General features: G+C 41.2%; 11 protein-coding genes across 11 annotated transcripts; 4 read left to right on the forward strand and 7 right to left on the reverse strand.

The window, feature by feature from the left end:
• Positions 1 to 223: 223 nt before the first annotated feature.
• LCB1 (serine C-palmitoyltransferase LCB1) lies at positions 224 to 1,900 on the reverse strand (the record flags this gene model as incomplete). Its single annotated transcript, XM_056230547.1, has 1 exon — positions 224 to 1,900. One exon carries the CDS (start codon positions 1,898 to 1,900, stop codon positions 224 to 226), a length of 1,677 nt encoding a protein of 558 aa, XP_056084455.1.
• Positions 1,901 to 2,910: 1,010 nt separating this feature from the next.
• PRC1 (carboxypeptidase C PRC1) lies at positions 2,911 to 4,509 on the forward strand (the record flags this gene model as incomplete). Its single annotated transcript, XM_056230549.1, has 1 exon — positions 2,911 to 4,509. The coding sequence occupies one exon, from the start codon at positions 2,911 to 2,913 to the stop codon at positions 4,507 to 4,509; it is 1,599 nt and encodes a 532-aa protein (XP_056084456.1).
• Positions 4,510 to 4,830: 321 nt separating this feature from the next.
• Positions 4,831 to 5,283, forward strand: LIP1 (sphingosine N-acyltransferase subunit LIP1; the record flags this gene model as incomplete). The annotated part of the gene is made up of 1 exon (XM_056230550.1): positions 4,831 to 5,283. One exon carries the CDS (start codon positions 4,831 to 4,833, stop codon positions 5,281 to 5,283), a length of 453 nt encoding a protein of 150 aa, XP_056084457.1.
• Positions 5,284 to 5,408: 125 nt separating this feature from the next.
• On the reverse strand, positions 5,409 to 6,356 carry DYN3 (dynein light intermediate chain; the record flags this gene model as incomplete). The annotated part of the gene is made up of 1 exon (XM_056230551.1): positions 5,409 to 6,356. One exon carries the CDS (start codon positions 6,354 to 6,356, stop codon positions 5,409 to 5,411), a length of 948 nt encoding a protein of 315 aa, XP_056084458.1.
• Positions 6,357 to 6,561: 205 nt separating this feature from the next.
• On the reverse strand, positions 6,562 to 8,094 carry ADE4 (amidophosphoribosyltransferase; the record flags this gene model as incomplete). The annotated part of the gene is made up of 1 exon (XM_056230552.1): positions 6,562 to 8,094. The coding sequence occupies one exon, from the start codon at positions 8,092 to 8,094 to the stop codon at positions 6,562 to 6,564; it is 1,533 nt and encodes a 510-aa protein (XP_056084459.1).
• Positions 8,095 to 8,557: 463 nt separating this feature from the next.
• ATM1 (ATP-binding cassette Fe/S cluster precursor transporter ATM1) lies at positions 8,558 to 10,633 on the reverse strand (the record flags this gene model as incomplete). The annotated part of the gene is made up of 1 exon (XM_056230553.1): positions 8,558 to 10,633. The coding sequence occupies one exon, from the start codon at positions 10,631 to 10,633 to the stop codon at positions 8,558 to 8,560; it is 2,076 nt and encodes a 691-aa protein (XP_056084460.1).
• Positions 10,634 to 11,030: 397 nt separating this feature from the next.
• YME2 (Yme2p) lies at positions 11,031 to 13,583 on the reverse strand (the record flags this gene model as incomplete). Its single annotated transcript, XM_056230554.1, has 1 exon — positions 11,031 to 13,583. One exon carries the CDS (start codon positions 13,581 to 13,583, stop codon positions 11,031 to 11,033), a length of 2,553 nt encoding a protein of 850 aa, XP_056084461.1.
• Positions 13,584 to 14,314: 731 nt separating this feature from the next.
• ADH2 (alcohol dehydrogenase ADH2) lies at positions 14,315 to 15,361 on the reverse strand (the record flags this gene model as incomplete). Its single annotated transcript, XM_056230555.1, has 1 exon — positions 14,315 to 15,361. One exon carries the CDS (start codon positions 15,359 to 15,361, stop codon positions 14,315 to 14,317), a length of 1,047 nt encoding a protein of 348 aa, XP_056084462.1.
• A 609-nt stretch (positions 15,362 to 15,970) lies between these two features.
• UBP15 (ubiquitin-specific protease UBP15) lies at positions 15,971 to 19,666 on the forward strand (the record flags this gene model as incomplete). The annotated part of the gene is made up of 1 exon (XM_056230556.1): positions 15,971 to 19,666. One exon carries the CDS (start codon positions 15,971 to 15,973, stop codon positions 19,664 to 19,666), a length of 3,696 nt encoding a protein of 1,231 aa, XP_056084463.1.
• Positions 19,667 to 20,072: 406 nt separating this feature from the next.
• Positions 20,073 to 21,218, reverse strand: SCW10 (putative family 17 glucosidase; the record flags this gene model as incomplete). Its single annotated transcript, XM_056230557.1, has 1 exon — positions 20,073 to 21,218. The coding sequence occupies one exon, from the start codon at positions 21,216 to 21,218 to the stop codon at positions 20,073 to 20,075; it is 1,146 nt and encodes a 381-aa protein (XP_056084464.1).
• Positions 21,219 to 22,151: 933 nt separating this feature from the next.
• On the forward strand, positions 22,152 to 27,509 carry FKS3 (putative 1,3-beta-D-glucan synthase; the record flags this gene model as incomplete). The annotated part of the gene is made up of 1 exon (XM_056230558.1): positions 22,152 to 27,509. One exon carries the CDS (start codon positions 22,152 to 22,154, stop codon positions 27,507 to 27,509), a length of 5,358 nt encoding a protein of 1,785 aa, XP_056084465.1.
• Positions 27,510 to 27,647: the final 138 nt, after the last annotated feature.

A 27,647-nucleotide genomic window follows, 5' to 3' on the forward strand; every position in this document is an offset into this window, starting at 1 on the left:
TCTATTAATAAAAATAAACAAATAAATAATACAGACAGACTGCTTTGCCTCGATGGCACGACCAAAAGAAAAAAAAAGAAAAATTTCGAGCCCAAAATTTTTTTAGCGCATTCAAGAGGCCGTACACCACATTTATGTGATACAGAGATGGTTTGCCGATTATTGGTATTATTGTATAAATATTTGTATATACGTGGGTGTGCATATATAGATTTTTCTATTTTTACTTATTAGTTTCTTTGCAACAGGCAAGGATGGATTGCTTGACACTTTCGCAAGCGTTCTTAAGCTCCTCTGGGGACATGGCGGCGTTACAGCAGATTTTCAAGCTAGGGACAATTGGTAGCGTTTCCTGTTTCAGAACAATAGTGTTTCTTGTGATGAGCACGTTGTGGTTGATAAGGGCATAGTCGACTATGGATTGCAGGAATTTTTCTTCCTCTTCGTATGGCGCAATGTGCTTGTTTGTGTGGGACTTCTTCTGCAAGGCTGACATGGTCTCGAATAGTTGCTCGCAGGTGTAGCCGAATTCGCGAGATCTAAACGCGGGAGTCAATTGCAAGTGGAGGACAGCGGACACTGGAGAGGATGTCACGACGAGATATGGACGCAGGGAGTCGTCGGATGCAAAGTATTCGTGCAAGGACTTGGACAGCCTTTGCAACGACTGTACTGCGTCGTTGTTCGAGTCCATCATTTTCAGCATTTTGGAGACGGATGTGACGGTGTATGCGGGCAAACAGGCAGAGAAACAGTAGGCGTTGGAGCCGATACGCTGGTGAAGACACATGACACTGTCACCGAGCACAAACCCACCGGTGGAGCCCAATGCTGTGGCCATGGACCCGACGGTGATGTCGATGGCGGTGGCACGGTCCATGTTAAAGTGCTCGGACAGCCCGCGACCCGTGGCGCCAAGAACACCGATGGAGAAGGTCTCGTCGACAAACAACCTGAACTTGTGCTTGTTCTTCAACCTGGTCAATTCGGGCAGCGGAGCCAAATCCCCAGAGTTGTGGAAGATACCCTCGGTGACGATGAATTTTCTGGGAATGGCTGGAGGCTTTTCGATTTTTTCCTGCTCGGTCAACTCGTTTAGCAGGCTTTCTAACGAATTCATGTCGTTATGGTTGAAGTAGTACACTGTGGATCTGCTGAGTTGCAAAGCATTCTGCACCGACAACGACACCTGGTCATCGGCCACGATAACGTCACCACGCTTGGTGAAGGCAGGCAGAACAGAAGGAGCAGCACAGAAGTCCTGTCCGTACAGCACGGCGCCCTGGGTGCCGAAGAACTGGGCCAGGTCATATTCCAACGTGTAGTGAACGTCCTGGTTACCGTAGAACCCGGCAGGCCCACAAGCGCCCACACCGTAGTTCCTGATGGTGGTCTTGACCACCTCTTCGACGGGCTCGGTGGTGGCCAGCTGCAGGAAGTTGTTCGAGGCCAGGTTGAAAACGTCCGTGTAGGTCTCCTTCAGGTTGTTTCTGGTGATGGTGATGTGGTTCTGGATGGGCATTTCCATGGTCACGGGGATCGTGGCAACTCTCCACGCCTGCTCATCGAAGGACGAAGAGTCGACCAGTGGCTCGGGCTCCCAGTCCTCGATGAGCGTGTCGATCTCCTGGGGCGACAAGTTGGGCTTCTGCGACTGGAGACTCTTTTTCTGCTGCGGCTTGGACAGGTAGTAGATGATCCCGTACAAAATAAGGCCTATCTCGATGGTGGTCCTGTACGGATCGTCGTGGTGCGATTTCTTGATGTAAGAGACGACGAACTGGCCGCCGGGGATCTGGACCAGCACCAAGTTGAAGTAGTACCATACGTACGACGAGGTCGTGACGATGAAAGCCGGGATCGGTATTGATTTGGGCAAAACTTCCGGAATATGAGCCATTGCGTCTTTTGAAATGCGAACGAAAAAAACTCTAGACGAGCGAAATGCGTGTATTGCAGTGAAGGATAGAGCGCTCTTATAACTATGCTACTCGATGTCCTTGGAAAAGATTTTGTTTTTTTTTTGCCTTTCCCTTTCCCTTTCTTTTTCTATACTGCTTAATCTTATTTTCGTATGCTGCTGTGTGTTACTAATATGCCCCTATAAAGAAAGAGTGAGTGAAAAATTTGTTAGCAAAAGAACGAAAACAAAAAGGAAAAAAAATGCTAAGAAATTATGGCGCCTCAAAGAAAGAAAAAAAAACAAAAAAACGCGAGTTTAGGTCTCTCGTATATGGTGATGCCTCATTAGGGTTTATGTCGCCATTTTCCGGACGTGCCCTACTTCTTGGAAAAAAAGGGGTTTCCAGCCCTAACCCCTTTTTTCCGTACATAACTATGTACCTTCACACGGCAGGGGTGTGGAGGGTGGCGGTTATTTTCCATATTCATTTTTTTTTTTTGAGAACAAGGTCAAAGTTTACTGAAGCATTGTACATTGGATTACCAGCTCTTAAAGCCAGTGTGCGCAACTCGGTGCTCATTACTCGATGCAACAAACCCATTGCTGCGATTGGTACTGTAAACGTCGGTTGCAATCTTGACCTTGTGAAGCGCATGCTTATCGCTTCGCGTACCCATCTTGGTGGAACCACATCACACGGTTTGGAGGCTTCTGTGCCGCTTTTGGCTCTTGATCTCTTGTCCTCCTGGCCACCAGCTTTCGCTGGTGGCCTTCTAATACTTGCTTTCTACTGACCTTTACGTTTGGGCAGGGGACAAATCACCCGCGGGGCCTCAAAGAAGGGGTCTGCTAATAAAAGTAAAAGATAAGAGCTGCAACAAAAAGGTCTGAAACAACGCTTTTTTCTCTTCTCCTTCAGGTTGAACAGGGCAAAAGAGAGAAAGAACAAACACTACTCAAAAGAGACAGTTTTTTTTTTCTCACTCAACCGAAAACGTATTCACGCTATGAAACCAATTACCAGCTTACTATGTGGACTGGGCCTGTCCACCACTCTCGCCACGGCCATCTCGTTGCAAAGACCGCTGGGCCTAGATAAGGACATCTTGCTGCAGACGGCAGAGAAATTTGGCCTGGACTTGGACCTGGACCATCTGTTGAAGGAGTTGGACTCCAACGTACTGGACGCATGGGCTCAGATAAACGACCTGTACCCAAACCAGGTTATGAGTCTTCAAACTTCGACAAAGCCGAAGTTCCCTGAGGCCATCAAGACCAGGAAGGACTGGGACTTCGTGGTCAAGAACGACGCTATCGAAAACTACCAGCTGCGTGTCAACAAGATCAAGGACCCTAAAATCCTCGGTATCGACCCTAACGTCACACAGTACACCGGCTACTTGGACGTGGAGGACGAAGACAAGCATTTTTTCTTCTGGACGTTCGAGAGTAGAAACGACCCTGCGAAGGACCCGGTCATCCTCTGGTTGAACGGTGGGCCAGGCTGCTCCTCGTTGACCGGATTGTTCTTTGAATTGGGGCCCTCGTCCATCGGTCCCGATTTGAAACCGATCGGAAACCCGTACTCGTGGAACAGTAACGCCACCGTGATCTTCCTTGACCAACCCGTCAACGTTGGGTTCTCCTATTCCGGGACCTCCGGTGTCTCGAACACCGTCGCCGCCGGCAAGGACGTCTACAATTTCCTGGAACTGTTCTTCGATCAGTTCCCCGAATACGTCAACAACGGCCAGGATTTCCACATTGCTGGAGAGTCCTACGCTGGCCATTACATCCCCGTTTTTGCCTCCGAGATCTTGTCGCACAAGGACAGGAGTTTCAACTTGACCTCCGTCCTCATCGGCAATGGTCTCACCGACCCGTTGACCCAGTACAACTACTACGAGCCAATGGCGTGCGGCGAAGGCGGTGAACCTTCCGTTTTACCCTCCGAAGAATGTTCCGCTATGGAGGACTCTCTGGAACGTTGTCTGGGGCTGATCGAGTCGTGTTACAATTCCCAATCCGTCTGGTCCTGTGTTCCCGCCACTATCTATTGTAACAACGCCCAGTTGGCTCCTTACCAGCGCACCGGTAGAAACGTCTACGACATCAGAAAGGATTGTGAAGGCGGCAGTCTGTGCTACCCAGCCTTACAAGATATCGACGACTACCTGAACCAGGACTACGTCAAGGAGGCCGTCGGCGCAGAGGTCGACCACTACGAGTCCTGCAATTTCGACATCAACAGAAACTTCTTGTTCGCAGGTGACTGGATGAAGCCTTACCACACAGCCGTCACGAATCTTTTGAACCAAGACCTGCCTATCCTGGTCTACGCAGGTGACAAGGACTTCATCTGCAACTGGTTGGGTAACAAGGCATGGACCGACGTCCTGCCATGGAAGTTCGATGAAGAATTTGCCAGCCAAAAAGTACGTAATTGGACCGCCTCCATCACCGACGAGGTCGCTGGCGAAGTCAAGTCCTACAAGCATTTCACCTACCTGAGAGTCTTCAACGGTGGTCACATGGTTCCATTTGACGTCCCTGAAAATTCCCTAAGTATGGTCAACGAATGGATCCACGGCGACTTCTCCTTGTAAAGCGAATAGTTGTAAACATGACTTTTTTTATGTATCCACCGGGACTGAAATAAATAAATATATATATATATACGTATATGTATTCGTTCCATATTATAGCTTTATCTGTTATGGGCTCTGTTGCTCTTTTACTTCATTTCGTAACGTCAGTTTTATTTTTAAGTATTATTGTCCCTAATTTTCCGCTGAAGGGAGAGGAATCAGCCTCCAGAAAAAAGAAGCCATCAGAAAAAAAGAGAATTGAACAATAGAACGGTGCACAGTGCTCCTCGACTCACGCAATAGTAAACAAGTTCTTTCAACCATTAGATTCGCAAAAACATGTCCCAGCCTGCTCCCATTATAACCACCAAATCAGCGGACAAGCCAAAACCAAAAATTTTCAACTTGTTTCGTGTTTGCCTCATTTCACTGTTATTAATCGCTGCCGTGGAATATTTCAAGTATGGTACAAGAATTAATTACGAATGGTTCCACTGCACCCCAATCAATGAGCCTCAATCTGGTTCAGTAATCAAACTTTGGGCTCGTGGTGGGCCAAGTTGTGATAAAAGAGGCGAATATAAGACTATCGTAAAGAGAATCACAAGAGACTACGAACCAAACGATGAGCATCTATCCTTCTGTATTATTGAAAACGAAAACGTTCCACCCGTTCATTACCCCATTCACGAGGACAAAGGTGAACCAGGCTACGTGGCTTACGTAGGTTACGATACGGACTCCGAATTGGTTCAAAAATTATGTGCTGATTCCACTATTTATCACATGTGAGTTCTTTCTTTTACATACATAAACATAGAAAAAAGGCAACCCCAATATAGGTATTTACCAATGTGTATGCACATCTATATTTATACATTCAAAGAAAAATAAGATCGCTCAGGATGAAAGGAACGTTACCTTCTCGTTTCTGATATTTTCGAATTCTTCCTATGTTTCATAAACATCTTGCCCAGTTCCTCTTGGATGTTAACCTGGAAAGAAGTTAAAGATTGCGCTTCATTGAGATCATAAAAATTGTATATTTCCCTGCCATCCTTCATTCCATCCGTTGTGGGAACAAAGTTCGTGTATCGCGTCAAAAATTGGACATCTTCCACCTCAGTGGGCTCGAATCTTTCGTCTATTGTTTTTATTAATCCAATAGAATCACAACCCTTTGGAATTGATATTCTACTGCGCTTGACCATTTCAATATAATCTTCCATATCCCTACCCTCAACAGCATGTTTCAGTATCTCCTGATACTTCAAACCCAGCGCTTTCTCATCTTCCTCTTCATTACGGTGTTCATCTATATAAAACAATGAGCTATCATTAAAATAGCAAAACGATCTTAATGATTGCAAAACGAAGTCGATATGCGCTGACTGCCATACGGTAGTGTTCCTTTGTAAACTGAAGATTTTGTCACTGTTTAAGCACCACACGGAAAATTCATTGTCATCATTCAACTGCTTTATACTGCTGAAGGTGCTGAATAGTTCTCCTAACCACAGTTGTTGATCATTTGATGACCAATCTAACAATATGAGCCAGTGGATCTTCGAAGACCGTTCTTGAAGGAAAGGTTTCAAGAGATTTAATGCATCGGGACCACTTTTAATCAGTGTATACACATCTAAACTACAGTGTTGTTCTAAATCATTTGTCCACCCTATCGTCGCAAAATTAACCAACTTGGTATCTAATAGCGAGCTGGTTCCCTCTGGAAAACAAAGGGTCGTAAATTGATGTAATGTTTCACTCGATAGGGAATGTATGACTGCTGTTGTTGCAACGGTTCCTTTAGTATTGGTTACGGGTTCACTCTGAGCCAATAATTCGTCCCATGCATTTCCCATTATCCACGAGAACACACAATTCCCCTGCTCTCTCTACTTTGAAAAATTGGTAGACGTGCTATTTTTTGTTTACCTTTTTGATTTTTTTTTTTTCAATACATATATTGTTTAGGTAAGAATACAAAAAAAGTTATGTTTAGGAATGGGCGCATTTCAAAAATAATTTACACTGCACGCCCAACTGAAAAATTTTCGGAATACTCTATCAATAATCTGCACAATTATATAATCCGATATCAACTTCAGCCTTCATATCTGATGAATTGTTAGCGATCGATTCACGTTTTTCTTCCAATTCTTGTAGATAACCGTCTTCAACACCTGTGACGTAACTCCCAGTAAAAACACCATCTTCGAACTTGCTTATTTTATCGGTTTTGCAGCAGTCAATCAAATCTTCCAGTGATTGATAAATTACCTTTTCACAACCAATCACATCCGCCACTTCCTCATCAGTTCTGTTATAAGCAATTAAATTTTTTGTGTCTGTCAAGTCGATACCGTATATGTGGTTATAACGAATGGCTGGGGCAGCTGATGCAAAGTAAACTTTTGTTGCGCCTGATTCCTTGGCCATATTAACGATTTCCTTGGAAGTAGTACCTCTAACAATGGAATCATCCACTATCAGAACGTTTTTACCCTTAAATTCGGACTCCATAGGGTTAAGCTTCCTCCTCACTGAAGAAACTCTTTCTCTTTGGTTTGGCATGATGAATGTTCTACCAACATACCTATTCTTAACAAAGCCCTCTCTGTACGGCTTGCCTAAAACATTGGCGCATTCTAAGGCGCATGTCCTGGCGGTATCCGGGACAGGAATTACAACATCAATGTCTTCTGGCTTCAACTGCTTCAAGATGTTTTCTGCTAATTTAGAACCCATGGCCAATCTTGTGTGGTAAACTGATATACCATCCAAGACACTGTCCGGCCTAGCAAAATACACATACTCGAACAAATCAGGTCTATAGGAGTTTATAGGGACCACCTGCTTGAATTCAGGTTCGCCTCTACTACAGTTCTTGGGGATAATGACTGCCTCACCAGGCTTCAAATCACGGTATTTCGTGAAGTTGTGAGCTTTGAAAACAACACTCTCTGAAGCTAGCATATAGTCTTTGGTACCGTCTGAATTTTCCCTCTCGCCGAATAGTAAGGGTCTAATACCGTTTGGATCTCTGAACCCGAATAGTGCAAACCCGGCCAGCAAACCGACACAGGCGTAACCACCACGACATAAACGGTAAACCCCCTCTAAGGCGTGGAAGACATCTTCGTTGTTAACTCTGTACTTGTTGTGCTTTTCTAATTCAGCAGCGAAAATATTCAATAGTAACTCAGAATCACTGTCTGTGTTGATATGTCTATGAACATCTTCATCCATATATCTCTTTAGTGAGGCAGTATTCACTAGATTACCGTTATGTGCCATATTAATACCGTAAGGACTGTTAACGTAAAAGGGTTGTGCCTCTGAGTTAGCGGAAGAACCGGCAGTAGGATACCTCAAGTGGGCAATACCCATGGAACCAGCAAGTCCTGAAACACGTTGTTGCGTGAAAACATCACGAGCCATACCATTACCTTTACATTGGTATATTCTACCACGAGAACCACAGGTAGCTATACCAGCTGCATCTTGTCCACGGTGTTGTAAAAAAATGCATCCATCACACAATTCCGGAGCTACTGGAGTGTTTTGGTTTGCCAACACAATACCTAAAATACCACACATTCTGCTCTTCTGCTATATGCTGTACTTCTTTCCTTGCTTAACTTGTAATAACGGAACCTGTTCTCAAGATGAATCCTTCCCAACTATGACTTTAAAGTAAACTGAACTGTACGGTGGATGTTAAAAATTTTCTTCAGTTAAAAAAACGAAGGAAATTACCTTGACTTGATGAAAAAATATCAGATATATTGACAAACCTATTACTAAATCTGTAAGTAACCAAACTTTAAATACACCTCAACCTCTGTCATTTGCCACAAGGTCACTCATTCGTATTCATGATTCCAGGATTTATATTATTATTCATGTTCGCTCTAACTCTGTTCTGCTATTCGCGGCAGGAAGAGTCAATCCACCCGGTCATTGAAAAACCGCGGAGAATAATGTTTAATTTTCCTTTTCCTCTTTGAAATTCCTCAAAAGAGACTTATAAATGTATACTTTATTACTTACTAGTGAGCATTCATAGTGCTTGCTCGTCTTTGAGTTCGTTCTCTAAATGACTCAAATCTTCTTGTATGGTCCACAGTTCGCGGTAGAGCGAACCAGGTGTGGCCAACAGTTCAATATGCTTACCATCCTCTTTTACTGTTCCGTTGTCGAGGACGATGATTTTGTCTGCATCTGCAATGGTTCTCAATCTATGTGCAATGTACACACTTGTTCTCGAACCAGAAGGGAAGTTACTTCTAATAGTCCGTAAGAGGGCTTGTTCTGTGTGTGTATCCAACGCACTCGTGGCCTCATCGAAAAACATAATCCTTGCATTCTTTAATAAAACCCTTGCAATTGCCAATCTTTGTTTTTCGCCACCACTTATCATCAACCCTCTCTCTCCCACAATTGTTTCGAAGCCTTGTGGCAGTTTTTTTATGAGGGGTGCTAGTTGAGCCTTCTGTACAGCCGTCTTCACTTCTTCGTCTGTTGCGTCAATACGACCAAATTTCACATTTTCCCAAATGGTGTCATTAAAAAGTGGTGTGTCTTGTGGTACTACCCCAATTACTCTCCTCAATGCATCGATGTCATATTCTTTGATGTCGCGGCCGTTTATGAGGATTCTTCCGCTTTCAGGATCATAAAATCTAAAGACTAGTTTTAGAATAGTAGATTTACCACTTCCTGAAGACCCGACTATTGCAGTCTTCCAGCCTGCTGGGATGGTAAAGCTAGCATTCTTTAAGATCTTCCTATCCGGATGGTACCCAAATGTGACATTCTCAAAAGTAATTTCGTAGGGGACATGTTCTGGTAGCATTAAAGGACGTTCGACACTCTTGATTTTGACTTCATTTTTCCTCAACTTGAATAATGTTTCCATATCAATTAAAGATTGCTTGAGATCTCTGTAAACACTACCCAAGAAGTTCAGTGGTACTGATAATTGAAAAACTAGTTGATTTATTAGAACCAAGTCACCTACTGTTAAATCTCCGCCAATAACACCGGTACAACCCATATACATCATTGCAGTTAGGGCAGTAGTGAAAATCAAGTTTTGGCCAGAGTTCAAAAATGCTAGGGACTGTGATACCTTAATTTGAGAGTCCCTATAGTTCATCAATGAACTGTTGTACTTACTCGAAAGATATTTCTCATTATTGAAGTATTTCACCGCTTCAAAGTTTATTAGAGAATCTAATGCCACACTGGCAGCTTTATTGTCGGCCCTGTTAGCATCCCGTCTAAAATGTGTCCTCCATGCTGTTGTCTTTATTGTGAAAATAGAGTATAATAACATTGTGCTAAACGTGATAGCGGCAAAGGACGCACCGAATTGGTACGTTAAAATCCCACAAACTACGGATATTTCAAAACTTATCGGAATAATGTGGAATACCATGGCCGTTAAAACTTGAGATATACCCTTTGTACCTCTATCCATAGCCCTCGTTAAGCCACCCGTTTGTCTACTCAAGTGCCAACCCAGATCCAATTTCATAAGATGCTGGAAAGTTTGCAATGATACGGTTCTGATGGCATTTTGAGCTACTTTTGCGAACACAGCATTCCTCAACTCACCGAATAAAACGGATCCAAATCTTGCAACACCATAAGAAATAATTGTCAATCCAATGGCTGCTGGAAGGGCAACAGTAGGATCATCCCACGTTATATTCATTGAATCAATGGTCTGCTTGAAAAAAAAAGGCACTTGAACATTTAAGACTTTTGCCGATATTAATAATCCTAGTGCAATTAACACCCTTACTCTCACTTTATTATTGCCCTTGGGCCAAATATAACGGAACAGATCCTTCAAGATTCTCAACTCTGAGAGCGTTGGTGCCTTACCTACCTTTTTCACTTGGGCTTTCGCTTTTGGGGCCGTCGAGGGAATTTCAATCAACTTTTTGCTAGCCAAGTCCTTTTGTGTTTCATTCCATAGTTTAGAGCCAATTGAATTGAATAATAGGGGTCGCTGGGTAGATAACTTGGATACCGCCAATATAATTGGTGAACAGTTCCGTGATAAACTAGGTCTGAATTTTGACCTTAGTATTCGCCCAACCATGGGAGGCCTTGAAAGAAGCAGCATTTTTTGGAATCTAAATAGGATCTGTTAAACTTTGTTCATTTACTTACTAATGCGATTTCCAAAGTTATCGTTTTTACTGTATAGATTTGCATTGTTTATATTGTTAGTATAAAGAGTCATCGGAAAGCCCTCGCGTCCTTTTTCGATGAAATTTCACGTGACTTAGTTTGATCACGGGCACGAATAGGTCAAATATCTGGCTATCACACTTACTGGCAAACTTGACCATGGCATTTCTTTGAACATACAGGAGCTGCTAAATGTGGAATATCTAACTGTTCCGAAGAATGGCATCTTGGTTATGATTTTTTAATGCTTTTTGAAAAGAATATGGATGTGTCAGCGATATACATTTTACATATATGTACAGAATGGTGGAATAATTAACTTTTGTTTTTCACGTAGATAGATTTTTGATTTCTTCTTCACACTTAGTGATGACTGTGTTGCTGGCAATGATTTTACCGGATAGATACTCTAGTCTACTCTTGAATAGTTTCTGGTCAGGAACTTTTCCTAAGGGCTTCAATTCTTCCTCCCACTTCTTGATCCTGCCAGTTTCAAAACCTACAACCTTTAATAAGTAACGGGTTTTTAACACTTTTGAAAGTTCAGCATCGTTAATCAAGTACGTGAATGCTGCTCTGTATAGTGGTTTAGCAGGCCTGATTTCCTGTAAAACACCTCTGTCTCTAGAAACAGTTATTAATCCATTGTTTTCCAATTCCATAATTCCTGTCTCTGGTGCGGCCTTAAATAGCGGCTTATTGACAATTTCATGGAATGGAATGACCGCGTTGGAACTCAATAATTCAATCAATTCCCAAGCTTGTGCACTCTTCGTACCGTCAATTTTGTCACTCAAAAACATCTGAGTGATCTGTTCAGAAGCCTGTTCAATCATCTTATCCAAAGCCTCCGAGGGCTCTTCTCCTGATTTGACTCTTCTAACAAATGCTTGTAAATCCAACATTCTACCGCCCAATGGCTCTAAAGAAGCATCAATTTCCTGCAATTCCTTTTCATTTAAGATAACTTCGGCTTTTTTCGTGCCTTTATCTACACTATCACCGGAATCATCTTTTTCATTTAGTTCCTCTCCATTTTCAGTTTCGTTTACGTTCTCACCCTTGACCTTCTTGTTGTAATATAAGTAATCTTCTAACTGGGATAGTACGTAATTCCTTGAATTTTCTTTTGACGCATCCGATAAGATTAAATTTTTGAACACTTGGTTTGGCAATGATTCACTTAGTCTTTGGTTGGATGCAACTGTTTCTGTCAAGAAAATCACATGAGCTATGTTCATCTGAACTAACATAGCTGCCCAATCAGACAATTCTTTATACACAAATCCGTTGATTTCGGACTTACCTTCAAATCTATCTATAACGATAACAGGCTTAGCCTCCGGATGTTGTTGGAGATAATCTTCCTCTTTGACATTAACCGTTCCGTCACCCGTAGGAACAAAGGCCTTGTAATTCTTAAGGGCAATACGCCTAATTGACATCAATGAAGTAGTCAACATATTTCTGAACTGAGATTCTTTCGTCTCAGACAACCCTGTTTTTTGTCCCGTTAACCCTTGGACAGTCAAATCAAGAACACCAGTAACAGAGTCAATCCACGGGAAGATTGGGAAATAACCCAATTGACTAGCGGCATTCTTCAAAAACTTAGGATCTGTTCTTGACTTGATCAATTTATCACAATCGAGATATAAAACATTTGCCCTATTCTGCAACGTATGCTGCATGACCAAGTCATGCTTTCCGGAGCCCCTGGGCCCTCTTATAACTACAAATGTGTTGTTGTTCTCCTCAAGCCACATCTTTAAGTCATTCACCTTTTCTATTCTTTCCTCCCACAAATGCTTTCTTTGATGGTTATCATCGGTACTGCCCCAGTAGTATTTGATGGAAGTCATGGTGGAGGATGTTAACGTTTTCAACTGTTTCCAAAACTTATTGTCCCATGAGAAAGAATATTTATGAGTGATCTTTTGTTCAATGGAAAATTCTCTAATGGGGTCGAACACTAAAACGGCAAATATTGAAAGCAGGGCAAACAACACGGGAATAGCGATCCTCGTGTGATTGGTGAAAAAATTACTAACTATGTGACCTCTAATGATATTTTCGTATTGTATGTGTAGGACGGTGTTATGAATTTCAATACCAGAAACACAATTTTTGGCGGAAATGGCACCACGGAATGAACGGTATCTAATTTTTGCTACATTGTTGTTGGCAGCAGTGGGTGGGAAAATATCGATGATTGTTCCGTACCTTCTAAACAAGGAGTAAATCTCCTCTTCCGTTAAAGCGGGTCCTTGAAACTTGACCACTATGACAGTACTTGGTAGCCTTCTCAAATCTTCAATCCAAGGCGAACCCTTCACCGGGAAAGCAGATGCTCGTGTAAAGTACGAGAGTAAGTTCTTAGAAGATTCTCTGGCAGTGTTCTGTTGTATCAAAGAATTCACTTGAGCTTTGGTATATTTGGGCGGAACAACAAAAGTGGCAAATACACCTCCATCTCTTTTCACCGGAATGGTAGACTTTAATTCCAGTCCATAGATAGGGTTACTGGGTGGACTAGCCAAATTTCTTATTTTTTCCCTCACTGCCTCCCTGGATTGGTTTCTTAATAGCAGATTGTACCATAGTGTTGGATTCCAAACTGACGTGGCTCTTGCGTAGACATTATCGAAATATATCAATGTTTCCTCGTCTGATTTATAGATAACACCGGTGTCGGTGGCCGTATTCGATTCACCTGCTTGTTGATCTTTCTGCTGGATTTCACTGGACACGTGTCTCACCGTGGGTTGAGCGTTTATCAGGTTACTTAGCCTATACTTGCCCTTCAAAATACCTATTCCTCTAGCGAGGCATGGCACTGGCATCCTCGCCATATTCAGCGAAGCCGTTCGTACCAACAGCATGAATTACTAGTACAAATATTACTTCTCGTATAAGAATCTCTGGGGGTCTGCTCGTGCTCCTTTCGATAAGAGGTTCCACCTTCCATATTCTCCAAAATAGTGCAATTCTTATCTCCCTTATACTTTCATATTTACGCCCTTTTAGACCTCCCAAAACCTAGGTCCTGCTGGAAGGGCTGAGATCATAAAATCCTGTATTTTTAAGGGTGCCAAAACAAAAATAATAGGGCACGTTCGAAGGAACAATAGACGAAATTGAAGAAAATAAATCGAAAGGTTCACACAAATTAGATGGAATAAGATTATCAGAAGAGCGATTCCGCCTTTTTTGTTCGATTTTACGTTGATTAAAGACTAGCAGGCGTAGGAAATGGGATAACCCCGGAAAGCGGGTGAAAAGCTAGAGTAATAATTCATGTGGAGGTGCGAGTGAAACAAGTGCCGGGGAAAACGTACTTTAAGTGAACACCAGTGAAACCATCATATCCACAATTGAGGGGAGCCGGGTGGGATTCCCAGGTTTTAGATTGAAAAGTTGAAAGAAAAAGACATGATTCTTAAAGAATACTCGCAGTAGCGAACGCTATCCTGAGTGAAGGATATATGATGCATTCGTACTGAGCACAGTGTATTATATCTTACTTATGAAACTAATTACAGTCACTTAGAGTCGCTATAAAAAACTAGCTTCATGATAGAAGACTACAAATCGTAAATCGTAAAAGATCCGGTTATTTGGAAGTGTCAACAACATATCTACCAGCAATCTGGCCCTTTTCCATCTTCTCGTAGATTTCTGGCAAACTAGACAAGCCAACTACCTTGATTGGAGACTTGACCAGACCTCTGGCGAAGAAATCCAAAGCTTCTCTGGTGTCCGCCCTGTTGCCAACGTAAGAACCGACGATGGAGATGGACTTGACGACGTGGTTGAAGACATCGGAAGAACATTTGGCACCGGCTGGTAAACCTACCAAAACAACGGTACCGTTAGCTCTACAGTATTTGGTAGAAGCTTCGATAGCAGCTTCGGAAACGGAAACGTTGATGATACCATGAGCACCTCCGTCGGTGGCCTTGACGACAGCGCCAATAATGTCTTTTTCCTTGGTGAAATCGATGAAAACTTCACCGCCAAGAGAGGTAAACAGCTCTTGCTTGCCTGGCCCACCGTCAATACCCAAGACTCTGTAACCCATAGCCTTGGCATATTGAACGGCCAAAGAACCTAGACCACCAGCAGCGCCGGAGATGGCCACCCAGTTCCCGGCTCTCAAGTTGGCTGACTTCAAAGCCTTGTAGACGGTGATACCGGCACACAAAATTGGGGCGACTTCAGCTAAGTCGGTGCCTTCGGGAATACGAGCGGCTTGCACAGCGTCAGCAGTAGCGTATTGTTGGAAGGATCCGTCATGGGTGTACCCAGACAGATCGGCATGAGGACAGTTGGACTCGTTACCTAATTCACAGTACTCGCAGGCCATACATGAGCTGTTCAACCATTTGACGCCGGCAAGATCACCCACTTTCCAGCCCCTAACGTTGTCCCCGATGGCAACAACAACACCGGCACCTTCATGCCCACCGACCAATGGCAACTTAGTTGGCAATGGCCAGTCACCATGCCAGGCGTGCAAATCGGTGTGACAGACACCAGAGTACTTGACGTTGATCAACAGTTCGTTGGGCTTTGGCTTTGGAACCGGGATGTTCTTATGTTCCAACTTACCGTTGGATTCGTAGAAAATAACACCTTTTTGAGTTTCTGGAATAGACATTGTGTATTATGGTATGGTAGATAGTTGATTGTATGCTTGCTGTAGCTTGATATTATAGACAATAAGTAGAACCAAGAGAGATGTGATATAGAACGACCAGAACTGTGACAAGAGACGTTTGAAGACTGAAAGATATCATCACTGGAGGTCTATTTATATGTGACAGGCTCCCTGCAATTGTAGCAAACCTGAACCCCATCTGTGATGTACCTTTTTTTTTTTTTTTTCATTCTCTGAAGTCTGAAATTGTCTTATTTCCCCAACTTATAAGTTGGAGATGGCCGTTGTTCCGGTGGAAGGTGTATTTCGTGTCTGTGTGCAAAACGTCATTTTTTGCGTGGGAGCCGTTGATGAAGATAAAATCCCTTAATTGAACATTAGAATACGTGATTAGAAAGGCAGGATTAATAAGATATACATGCCGTGACTGGACAAACGGATCGTAAAGGCAAATTCAAGATACAATTAGTTGGAGTCCTTGGCGCTAAAAGATTTGAGAGATATTTTTCCATTTGTTTATCCTTGCGGTTTGCCCCTTATACCAATAATCAGTTAAAGGATTATATTTTTTGGAAAGACGGCTTTTAATTACTCTCTTCAAGACTAACAATGAGCTCTGAAGAAGAATTGGGAAGCATCGGCACTGTGTCTCACGGCACCCTCATAAATAAGGACATTGAGAGTATCCTTCCACAATTTGATGAAGAAGTAGAAACGTTGCTAGAGGACAGCTTTACGTGGAATATACCCGACTGGAACGAGCTGACGAACCCAAAGTACAATTCTCCTCGGTTCAAAATTGGCGATTTTGAATGGGACATTCTGTTGTTTCCTCAGGGGAACCATAATAAGGGTGTTGCGGTGTATCTGGAGCCTCATCCAGAGGAAAAATTAGATGAAACCACGGGGGAGATGGTGTCGGTTGATCCGGACTGGTATTGCTGTGCTCAGTTTGCCATCGGCATTTCAAGGCCCGGAGATGATGACTCTGTCAATCTGATTAACAAGTCTCACCACCGGTTCAACGCCCTAGATACAGACTGGGGGTTTGCAAATTTGATAGATTTGAACAACTTGAAAAATCCCTCGAAAGGAAAACCGCTCTCGTTCTTAAATGAGGGGAGCTTGAACATAACGGCGTATGTCCGCATATTGAAGGATCCGACTGGTGTTTTGTGGCATAACTTCTTGAATTATGACTCCAAGAAGGTGACTGGCTACGTTGGGTTCCGAAATCAAGGTGCCACATGCTACTTGAATTCGCTGCTGCAATCGTATTTCTTTACAAAATATTTTAGAAAACTGGTGTACGAAATACCCACTGAACATGAAAGTCCAAACAACAGTGTCCCTCTGGCCTTACAAAGAGCTTTCTATCAGTTACAAGTGTCTGACATACCATTGGACACTATGGAGTTGACTAGGTCATTTGGTTGGGATACCGCAGAATCCTTCACCCAACATGATGTGCAGGAATTGAATAGAATATTAATGGACAGGCTAGAAAATAACATGAAGGGAACCCCCGTAGAGGGGAAGCTGAATGAAATATTTGTGGGGAAAATGAAAAGCTATATCAAATGCATTAACGTTGATTACGAATCCGCTAGAGTGGAGGACTTTTGGGATTTGCAATTAAACGTTAAAAATTTCGAGAACTTGCAGGGATCCTTTGATAATTACATCGAGATGGAACTAATGAATGGTGAAAACCAATATGCTGCCCAAGACTACGGTTTGCAAGATGCTCAAAAAGGTGTTATATTCGAATCGTTCCCTCCCGTTTTGCATTTGCAGTTGAAGAGGTTCGAATACGATTTTAACTACGATCAAATGGTAAAGGTTAATGACAAATATGAATTTCCTGAAACGATTGACTTATCACCTTTCGTTGATAAAGATGTATTGAGGAAAACTTTGGACTCTGGAGACAAGGACAAAAATCCCTATATTTACAATTTACATGGCGTTTTGGTTCATTCTGGTGATATATCTACCGGCCATTACTACACTTTAATTAAACCTGGTGTTGAAGATCAGTGGTATCGATTTGACGACGAAAGAGTTTGGAGAGTCACTAAGAAGCAGGTTTTCCAAGAGAATTTCGGATGTGACAGATTACCCGATGAAAAAGTTCGTACGATGACTAGGGATGACTATCAAAATTATATCATTCAGCGCCATACAAGCGCTTACATGCTTGTTTACATACGCCAAGAACAAGAGCAGGATTTGTTGCGTCCTGTCCTGGAATCTGATGTTCCCAAACACGTAATAACGAGAGTTAGAGAGGAGATTAAAGAACGTGAGACGAGAGAAAAGGAAATTAAAGAAGCTCATTTGTACGTCACACTCAGATTGCATTCAATAAAAGAATTCATTCATTATGAAGGATTTGATTATTTCGCACATGATGGATTTAGACTCTTTTCAGAGGAACTCAATGACTCCAATTTGCAGCAAATCAACTTGAGAGTCTTGAGAACAACCAAGTTATCCGACATATTTACAAAGGTTAAGGAGACTATGAATATTCCAACGGAAAGAGATGTCAAATACTGGAAAATGGATTACCGCAGAAATAGCACTTTACGTTTAACACACCCCATAAAGTTTGATTCTATAAATATCACCTTACAAGAGGCGTTAAAAACCGAGAAAAAGAGAACTTTGGAAACTCAATATGGAGAGGAAGGTGTGGCCAGTACCGATGAAGAAGATAAAATAACATCAGAAACAGTATCCTTTTTAGATCTCTTCATCGAAGAACCCTACTTAGAGTTGCAGTTTTTGAACAAGTTGAAGGAAGCCTCTTTGATTTCGAAGACTCAGCTTGACGACGAATTGATATTCAATTTGAGAACCAATCTTCTAAAACTAACAGAGGGCGGGATCAAACCTCTTTTCGCCGCCGATAATAACTCAAATTTATTGTTTGTGAAGAAGTATGATCCACACACGCAAAAATTATTGGGATTTGGCCACTTTGCTGTGAATCAATTGCAACAAATAACTGACTTATCTGCAATCATTGAAAAAAGCATTGAAGCTTCTAACGAAAATCTGACTTTCTACGAGGAAGTACAACCCGGAACCATAAACGAAATCTATATGAAGGAGACGGTCTATGATGCTGATATAGATACTGGTGATATAATTTCATTCGAGATTCCAAACGCCGATCTACCCGATACTTTCCCAATTTATGCGACGATCAAAGATTTTTACTCGTATCTGAGATACCGTGTAAAATTGAAATTTTCCAAAGTTGACGGGTCGAGCGAAGAATATGGTGTTAGTAATGATATTTCAGAGACCTTTGAATTCTGGATATCTGCGTATGCCTCCTATGCCGACCTTGCTAGAATTGTATCAACATTTGCAGACGTCAAGCCGGAATACCTAAAGATTTTTGCTCTTTATTCCAATGGAAGGTTTGTGCTAAAGTCAACCTCAATTTTGAATGACTATTTATTGAAAGATTTCAATTGTGACCAGATACCACCTTTCGCATTTGAAGTACTGTCCGTGCCATTAAAGGAACTAGAACGTCTGAGACCTATCAAGTTATATTGGTTAAAGGATAGTTACATTCATTACCAATGCTTTGAGTTTGAAGTCGCTAATGATTACACGGAATCTCAGTTTTTGGAAAAAGTGCAGCACAAAATTGGCTTTACCGACGAACAGAAGGAAGACATTCTACTCTGGACTAACTCAAATTTTCAGTTTCAGGGTTTACTGTCAGACCAAAACACGTTCAAAGATGTAAGCAAGAATTCTTTACTCTTTGGTAGAATCTTGCCCGAAGAATCAAAATTGTTCAAAGAATTAAATCGTCTGGAAAATGTGCATACATCTCCATCGGAAGATTCTATGAACGGCGAAAATACGGCAGATAGACCAATAGACGATGAGCAAGATCTGGGTATGATGACAGAAAATTCTAGAGATTTGAAGGGGCGCATAGTAGTCGTTCAGCAGTATTTCAAAGATGTTGAAAATAGACACGGAATATCTTTCTTATTCAATTTGATACCGGAAGAACCATTCTCAAAAACAAGGGATCGTCTTCATGCAAAGTTTGGCTTGGGACAGAAGGAATTTTCAAAGATAAAACTGAGCGTTGCTTACTCTGCTGAAGAAGGCACAGTATTCAGAAGTTTACAGGGGTTCTCGGATGAAGAACTCGAGAAAATTATACTGTACGACATAATGTCCAACTTAGATTATATCTATATGGATCATCCAGACAGATTGAGATCACATTCTTCCTATGATAGACCAATGATAATCAAAAACTGATATACCTTACGGCTAAGCTCTGATATTTTTCTCACTTTTTATGTTTCAGTGAGATGCTTCTTTGGGTAGTCCACATTTTCTTTATTCATCAGCAATTTTTACCAGTCCTTATTTAGCTTAAGTGATGTCATATATATATATGCGCGCACATATATAAGTATATACATAATTGTAAGTTAGAAGCTACGTTGTGGCAGCTTGTTGTCGAGAAAAAAGCCCCCAAGGTAAATTGAACAATATATTTTACAATGAGTATAGAGTATACTTTGCAGAAGACATATAAATGAAGAAAAACCGTGATAAGAGGGTGAGAAAATGTGAAAAGCTTATCTCTTTTCAATTCAGTTATTGAGCGAAAAAAGGGAGAAACAAAAAAGGGACAATCAAAAAATGACCACTTTGTGTCTTAATTACTTGATAGGATACCCCAGTACTTTTCAACATCGTATTGGCCATCTGCCTTCCACAAATCATTAAAAGCGGTGAATAAGTAAGCTGACGAACCACAGGAGTTTTTAATGGAGGAAATGGCAGCTTCTTGGTTTGCTTTAGATGGAACGGCTTCACCGTATGTATCACCCTTGGATGGCCAACCAGTTTCGGTAACGACAACTTCTTTCTTACCGCCACAAGCTGTGTAAACTCTTTGAATTTGTTCAAGTACCCATGGGCCTGCATTTTCAGCCGCCGTATTTTGATCAAAGTATGCATGGGCATTGACAGCCATGTAGTCAGAATGGTCGCATAGATCAGGATTGTTAATAACAGCGATGAAAGTATCAACAGAAACGACTGAGCCTGTATAACCAGCAGAGGTTAAAGCAGATCTAGCGGTCGAAACGTATTCGCCGACTTGAGTAGCGGTTGCAGAACCGTCGTTTACTAATTCGTTACCGACAGAAATAGTGGTGATATCACTCCAGGAACCGTAAGATTCAACTGCAGATTTAATAGTATCAACGGCATCTTGAATTTTTTCAACATAATAGATGCCTAAGAATAATTTCTGACTTGAGGTTTTACCCTGCAAAACGTTTTCAACTTGACTACAGTCAACGCCGTATAATCTGATATTATCAAAACCGGTCAACTGCTTCAAGTCTGAGGAAACTTGAGCAGTAGACTTACAAGATCCATCGTCATTGTAAGGGCTGTAAGTAATACCTTTAGCGCCAGAGGCAGAGATACTGGAGGATGCGGAGGATGAAGCGGCAGAAGAAGATGACGAAGAAACGACCGTAGATGCTATAGAAGAAGATCCATGGGTGGTAGTAGTCTCTTGTTGAGAAGTCGCAACATTAGCGGAAGTTGACGCTTCTAAAACAGGTGCGGTAGATTGGGAAACGAGCGAAGAACTGGTGGTAGTGGCTACAACGGCATTTTCGTTGATTGGAACAATAGTTTCCCCAGTATTTCCAGAAACGACAACAGTAACTTGTGCATGGACTGTTGCGGTAACCACGTCACGCTTTTCATGCTTATGATGCATAGCCGGAGCACCTAGAGCCCCAGTCAGTAGTGCAGATGCAGTTAGAAAATTTGAGAAACGCATTGTTGATGAACTTTTCCTACGTTTAATATTACTTTTCTAGCAATCTATAAATCGAACAACAGTTAATAAATGAAGGACGTAACAGTTGGATTGTTCAATTAAATATTGCAGTAGTAAAGTATTTAACTCTTTGATTTGGCCTATATGATTGACAAAAGGAATGGAAGAAAATGTGATGTACGCTCTGAAAGATACATTGTAAGACAAACTCCACACACGCACACCTTCTCAGCCATTATAAATACTACAGTCTTGAAACAAAGCTGGAAAAGAAGGCTTATAGCCACGGCTCTGAATAGAAAACTGTCCGTACACATACAAACACGAATAGCCCCCAGATGCGTCCGAGGATTGTTACCATTTTCAAACATTTCAACGCGAATTTTTTTCGCCATCACCAGTTCCTGTTTTCGCGCCATTAAAGTCTTGGCATTTTGTTCCACGCCTTTGCCTCGCTCGAAATCCTCGAGGACATTTTTTCAAAGAGGTAAATTACTGGAAATGGCATTTCGCGAAATCTAGACCGAAGATCTCTGGGGATCTGTAAGGAACAAATACTTGACATAGAGAGGGCTTAAATAAAAAGAAAGTTTTCTTGCTTGCCTTGAAAAAGAAATCAAAGTCATTCCTTTTTGATGATTACCTTTCCTGGCCTCAAAGCCGATATAGCGTCGCTGAGGAGTGTTCTATGGCTATGACACACCTCTGAGACAGAAGTTCTCGACCCCATAGGATAGCGTGCCTGATGCGGCAATGAATATTACAAGAGCGGGTAAGGTCTTGTCATCGGCTCGGCGGCTATTTAACAAAACGAAACAAGCAATTAGTAAAGGACCTTGGATTTGCCACTAAAGAAAAATTATCCTTAAAGTCTGTTTGATAGCGTCTTGAAAGAAAGAAGGATACTGAGGAACATATTGAGAAGAGCCTGCAATGAACTTCATGAGCCCTAAGTTTTCGCTTACTGATGTTGAATATCCAGCTTGGTGTCAAGATGATGAAGTCCCGGTAACAATGCAAAAGATCAGGGAGATTTTTACACAGCTTACAGAGAAGTTTGGATTCCAGAAATCTTCTATGGAAAATATGTATCAGCATTTAATGGGACAGCTGGACTCCAGAGCAAGCCGTACGGGCGCTCAAAATGCATTAGTGTCGCTACATGTCTCGTATATTGGAGGCGAGCATGCAAATTATAGAAAATGGTATTTTGCCGCCCAGCTCGATCTAGATGAAGAGATTGGTTTTCAAAACATGCAACTACACGGGAAAGCACGCCAAAGGAATGTGAAAATGGCAAAGAAGAGAGGTGTTTCCATCAAGGAACAGATCAAGCAATGGAATGAGAAGGAACAAGAGTTCATCAACAATCATCCGAAGATAACTCTGACTCAAGAACAGTTAGAAGACCAGACGAATTTAAAAAGTGCGGATTATAAGTGGAAATTGAAGATGAAAAAGTTGTCACCAGAAGAAATGATAAGACAGCTAGCCCTTTATTTACTTTGTTGGGGAGAGGCGAACCAAGTCAGGTTTGCTCCAGAATGCCTTTGTTTTATCTTTAAATGTGCACTTGATTATGACATTAGTACATTGAGTGAAGAAAAACCAATGAACATGCCAGAATACACGTACTTAAATGAAGTTATCACACCTTTATACGAATTTCTAAGGGACGAAGTATACAAAAAAGATGCCAAGGGAAACTGGAAAAGAAGAGAAAAGGACCATAAGAATATTATTGGTTATGATGACATCAACCAACTGTTTTGGTATCCGGAGGGCTTTGAACGTATTATCTTAACCAATGGGGAACGGCTGGTAGACAAACCACTAGAGGAGAGGTATCTTTATTTCAAAGACGTTGCTTGGTCAAAAGTATTCTATAAAACTTATAGAGAGACCAGAAGTTGGAAGCATTGTTTCACAAATTTTAATAGATTCTGGATCATTCATTTTGCACCGTTTTGGTTTTTTACCACTTTTAATTCCCCTACTTTGTATACCAAGAACTACGTGCAGTTATTAAATAATCAACCTACACCTCAAGTTAGACTTTCCGTTATTGCCTTTGGAGGAACAATATCATGTTTAGTTCAAATACTTGCTACCATATTCGAGTGGGGGTTTGTTCCTCGGGAATGGCCAGGAGCTCAACATCTGTCACGCAGAATGACCGGCCTACTGCTTTGTCTCGCAATTAATCTAGGGCCGTCCATATATGTCTTGGGATTTTTTGAGTGGGACGTCCATTCGAAATCTGCATATATTGTGTCCATCACTCAGTTAATTATTGCACTTTTAACTACCCTTTTTTTTGCTATCAGGCCCTTGGGCGGCCTATTTCGTCCATATTTGAATAAAGATAAAAGGCATCGAAGGTATATTTCATCGCAAACTTTTACTGCTTCATTTCCCAAACTAACAGGACGGAGCAAATGGTTTTCTTATGGGTTATGGGTATTCGTATATTTGGCAAAATACATTGAATCTTATTTCTTTTTGACCTTATCCCTTAGGGACCCCATCCGCGTCCTATCTATTATGGATCTATCCAGATGTCAGGGTGAGTATTTGCTGGGTCCGATTCTATGTAAATGGCAGGCTAAAATCACACTAGTTCTGATGTTGTTTTCGGATTTAGGTCTATTCTTTCTCGATACCTACCTTTGGTATATTATTTGTAACTGTATTTTTTCCATCATACTGTCATTTTCCCTTGGTACCTCAATTCTCACACCATGGAAAAATGTATATTCACGATTGCCTAAAAGGATATATTCCAAAATTTTAGCCACTTCAGAGATGGATGTAAAATTCAAAGCAAAAATACTAATATCTCAAGTATGGAACGCAATCGTTATATCGATGTATAGGGAACATCTTCTCTCCATTGAACATTTACAAAGACTTTTATTCCAGCAAGTGGACTCCTTAATGGGTGATACAAGAACCTTGAAATCTCCTACATTTTTTGTTGCCCAGGATGATTCAACTTTCAAATCCATGGAATTTTTTCCTTCCAAATCAGAGGCAAAAAGAAGGATATCATTTTTTGCTCAATCGTTGGCAACCCCCATTTCAGAGCCTGTCCCAGTGGACTGTATGCCAACCTTTACTGTCTTAGTTCCCCATTATTCGGAAAAAATTCTTTTGGGTTTAAAGGAAATTATCAGAGAAGAATCTCCCAAAAGCAAAATTACAGTGCTTGAATATTTGAAGCATCTACACCCTACAGAATGGGAATGTTTTGTTAAAGATACGAAATTATTGAGCATGGAAAAAAGTTTTTTAAAAGAAGCGGTGAATAGTGAGAATGAGGATGGGCTGGAAATTTCAGATACTCCATACGATGTCGGATCTACTCCCCTTTCAGAGCGAAATAGTTCTCGAAAGCTATCCACTGAAGACGATCTTATTAAGGAAAAAATTAATGACTTGCCATTTTCTTATTTTGGCTTCAACTCGTCTGAACCATCATACACGCTAAGAACAAGAATTTGGGCGTCCTTACGGACACAAACTTTATATCGAACCCTTTCAGGTTTTATGAATTACTCCAAAGCTATTAAACTGCTGTATCGGATTGAAAATCCCTCTTTAGTTAGCTTATATCATGGTAACTCTGAAGCTTTGGAAAACGATTTAGAAAATATGGCTAGTAGGAAATTCAGAATGGTTGTTGCTATGCAAAGATATGCAAAATTTAATAAGGACGAAATTGAAGCGACGGAGCTACTTTTAAGAGCTTATCCGAATATGTTTATATCTTATCTTTTGGAAGATCTAGACGAAAGCACATCTGAACGTACATATTATTCATGTCTGACTAATGGTTACGCTGAATTTGATGAAGAAAATGGATTGAGGAAGCCAACATTCAAAATTCGCTTGTCGGGCAATCCAATTCTTGGCGACGGTAAATCGGACAATCAAAATCATTCCATAATATTTTATCGCGGTGAGTATATACAGGTGATCGATGCCAATCAGGATAATTATTTGGAGGAATGCCTAAAGATACGATCTGTTTTAAGTGAATTTGAAGAACTTGAACTGAATTCCATAATTCCGTATATCCCCGGTATTGAGTATGAGGAGGAGCCTGCCCCTATCGCTATAGTCGGTTCAAGAGAATACATTTTTTCAGAAAACATTGGAGTCTTAGGCGATATTGCTGCAGGTAAGGAACAGACTTTTGGGACCTTATTTGCAAGGACATTGGCTGAGATTGGCGGTAAACTACACTATGGGCACCCTGATTTTCTTAACGGCATATTTATGACCACTCGTGGTGGCCTGTCGAAGGCACAGAGAGGATTGCATTTAAATGAAGATATATATGCTGGAATGAACGCAATCTGCCGCGGCGGGAGAATAAAACATAGTGATTATTATCAATGTGGTAAAGGGCGAGACTTAGGATTTGGTTCAATTTTGAATTTCACCACTAAAATAGGTGCAGGTATGGGTGAACAATTGTTATCAAGAGAGTATTATTATCTTGGAACGCAACTTCCAATGGATAGATTTTTATCCTTTTTTTATGCACATCCTGGTTTCCATCTAAACAATTTATTTATTTCCTTTTCTGTTCAGCTATTTTTTGTTTTACTATTAAACTTGGGTGCTTTAAACCATGAAACGATTGCCTGCTTTTACAATAAAAATGCACCTATTACAAACCTCGAAACCCCTGTTGGTTGCTATAACATCCAACCCGCATTACATTGGGTGTCAATCTTTGTGCTGTCAATTTTCATTGTCTTTTTCATTGCCTTTGCACCTCTATTAATTCAAGAAGTCTTGGAAAAGGGCATCTGGAGAGCAGCTTCGAGGTTTTTACACCACCTTCTTTCAATGGCTCCATTATTTGAAGTATTTGTTTGTCAGGTCTATTCGAACTCCTTATTGATGGACTTAACATTTGGTGGAGCAAAATATATATCTACGGGTCGTGGGTTTGCAATAACACGCATTGATTTCTCAGCACTCTATTCTAGGTTTGTTAACATATCAATATACTCTGGGTTTCAGGTGTTCTTCATGTTATTATTTGCGATTATATCTATGTGGCAGCCCGCTCTACTGTGGTTCTGGATAACGGTAATTTCAATGTGTTTTGCCCCTTTTATTTTCAATCCTCACCAATTTTCATTTATGGACTTCTTCATTGATTACAAGACTTTCATGCATTGGTTATTTTCAGGTAATACTAAATATCAGAAGGAGTCATGGGCAAACTTTGTAAAGAGCTCTCGGTCAAGGTTTACGGGCTACAAGAGCAAAACCGTTGATGATATCTCCGAAGATTCAGGTCATGACTCAAAGAAAGCAAGGTTTTGGAACGTTTTTTTTGCAGAGTTATTTCTGCCGTTTTGCGTATTTTTTTTCAATTTCACAGCTTTTTCCTTCACAAATGCGCAAACAGGGGTCTCTGATTCAAAACCAACCAGTTCAGTTTTTCGGTTGTTACTCGTAACCTTTTTGCCAATTTTTATTAATTCAATATTGCTGTTCCTGCTTTTTTGGGTCTCATTTTTCGTCGTTCCTGGGTTATCATACTGCTGCAAAAATGCTGGTGCCGTGATTGCGTTTATTGCACACACATTTTCAGTCTTGATCTATCTTTTAGACTTCGAGCTAATGTGGTTTTTACAAGGTTGGAACTTTACACGTACATTGATACTACTTATCACATGTATCAACTTACATTTGGTTCTTTTCAAGGTCTTTACGACGATATTCTTGACAAGAGAGTATAAGAACAATAGAGCACATTTGGCTTGGTGGAATGGCAGGTGGTACAACACAGGTATGGGTTGGTCTGTCATTTTACAACCCATACGGGAATACTTCGTGAAAATTATGGAATCAAGTTATTTTGCAGCAGATTTCTTTCTTGGTCATTTCCTGTTATATATACAGATGCCAATCATATTGTTACCATTCATTGATTATTGGCATACGATGGTACTATTTTGGATGAATCCGAGAAATATTATCGCGCATAGAAGGGTTTTCACTCGGAAGCAAAGAATATTAAGGAGCAGTATAGTCTCAAAATACTTCTCCCTATATTTCATAATACTAACTGTATTCCTTTTCATGCTTATTGCGCCATTCTTTGCCAGTAATTTTGTACCAAATACGCAGGAGATGTTAGAAGGCACGCTTTTCGAGGGTATCTTTCAACCCAATGGTCAAAACAACAATGATACTGGACCGAATGCCCCATCGACAATCCTGACTACCACACCACCTTTCCCTACCTTTGAGACTGTTGCGTAGGGGGATGAAGAAAAGCTATTTTTGCATAGCTGATAAAGCGAGGCGGTGCCTGCCCTATCTAGTATACTCAAACATGAATCCACAGGCCAGCCCCGGCTAGTTCTTTGCGTACTTTTAGTTAGTTTTTTTCGCGGCTCG

The sequence above is a fragment of the Saccharomyces kudriavzevii genome (genome assembly GCF_947243775.1).
Source record: "Saccharomyces kudriavzevii IFO 1802 strain IFO1802 genome assembly, chromosome: 13".
In the NCBI taxonomy this organism is placed as follows: Eukaryota; Fungi; Ascomycota; class Saccharomycetes; order Saccharomycetales; family Saccharomycetaceae; genus Saccharomyces; species Saccharomyces kudriavzevii.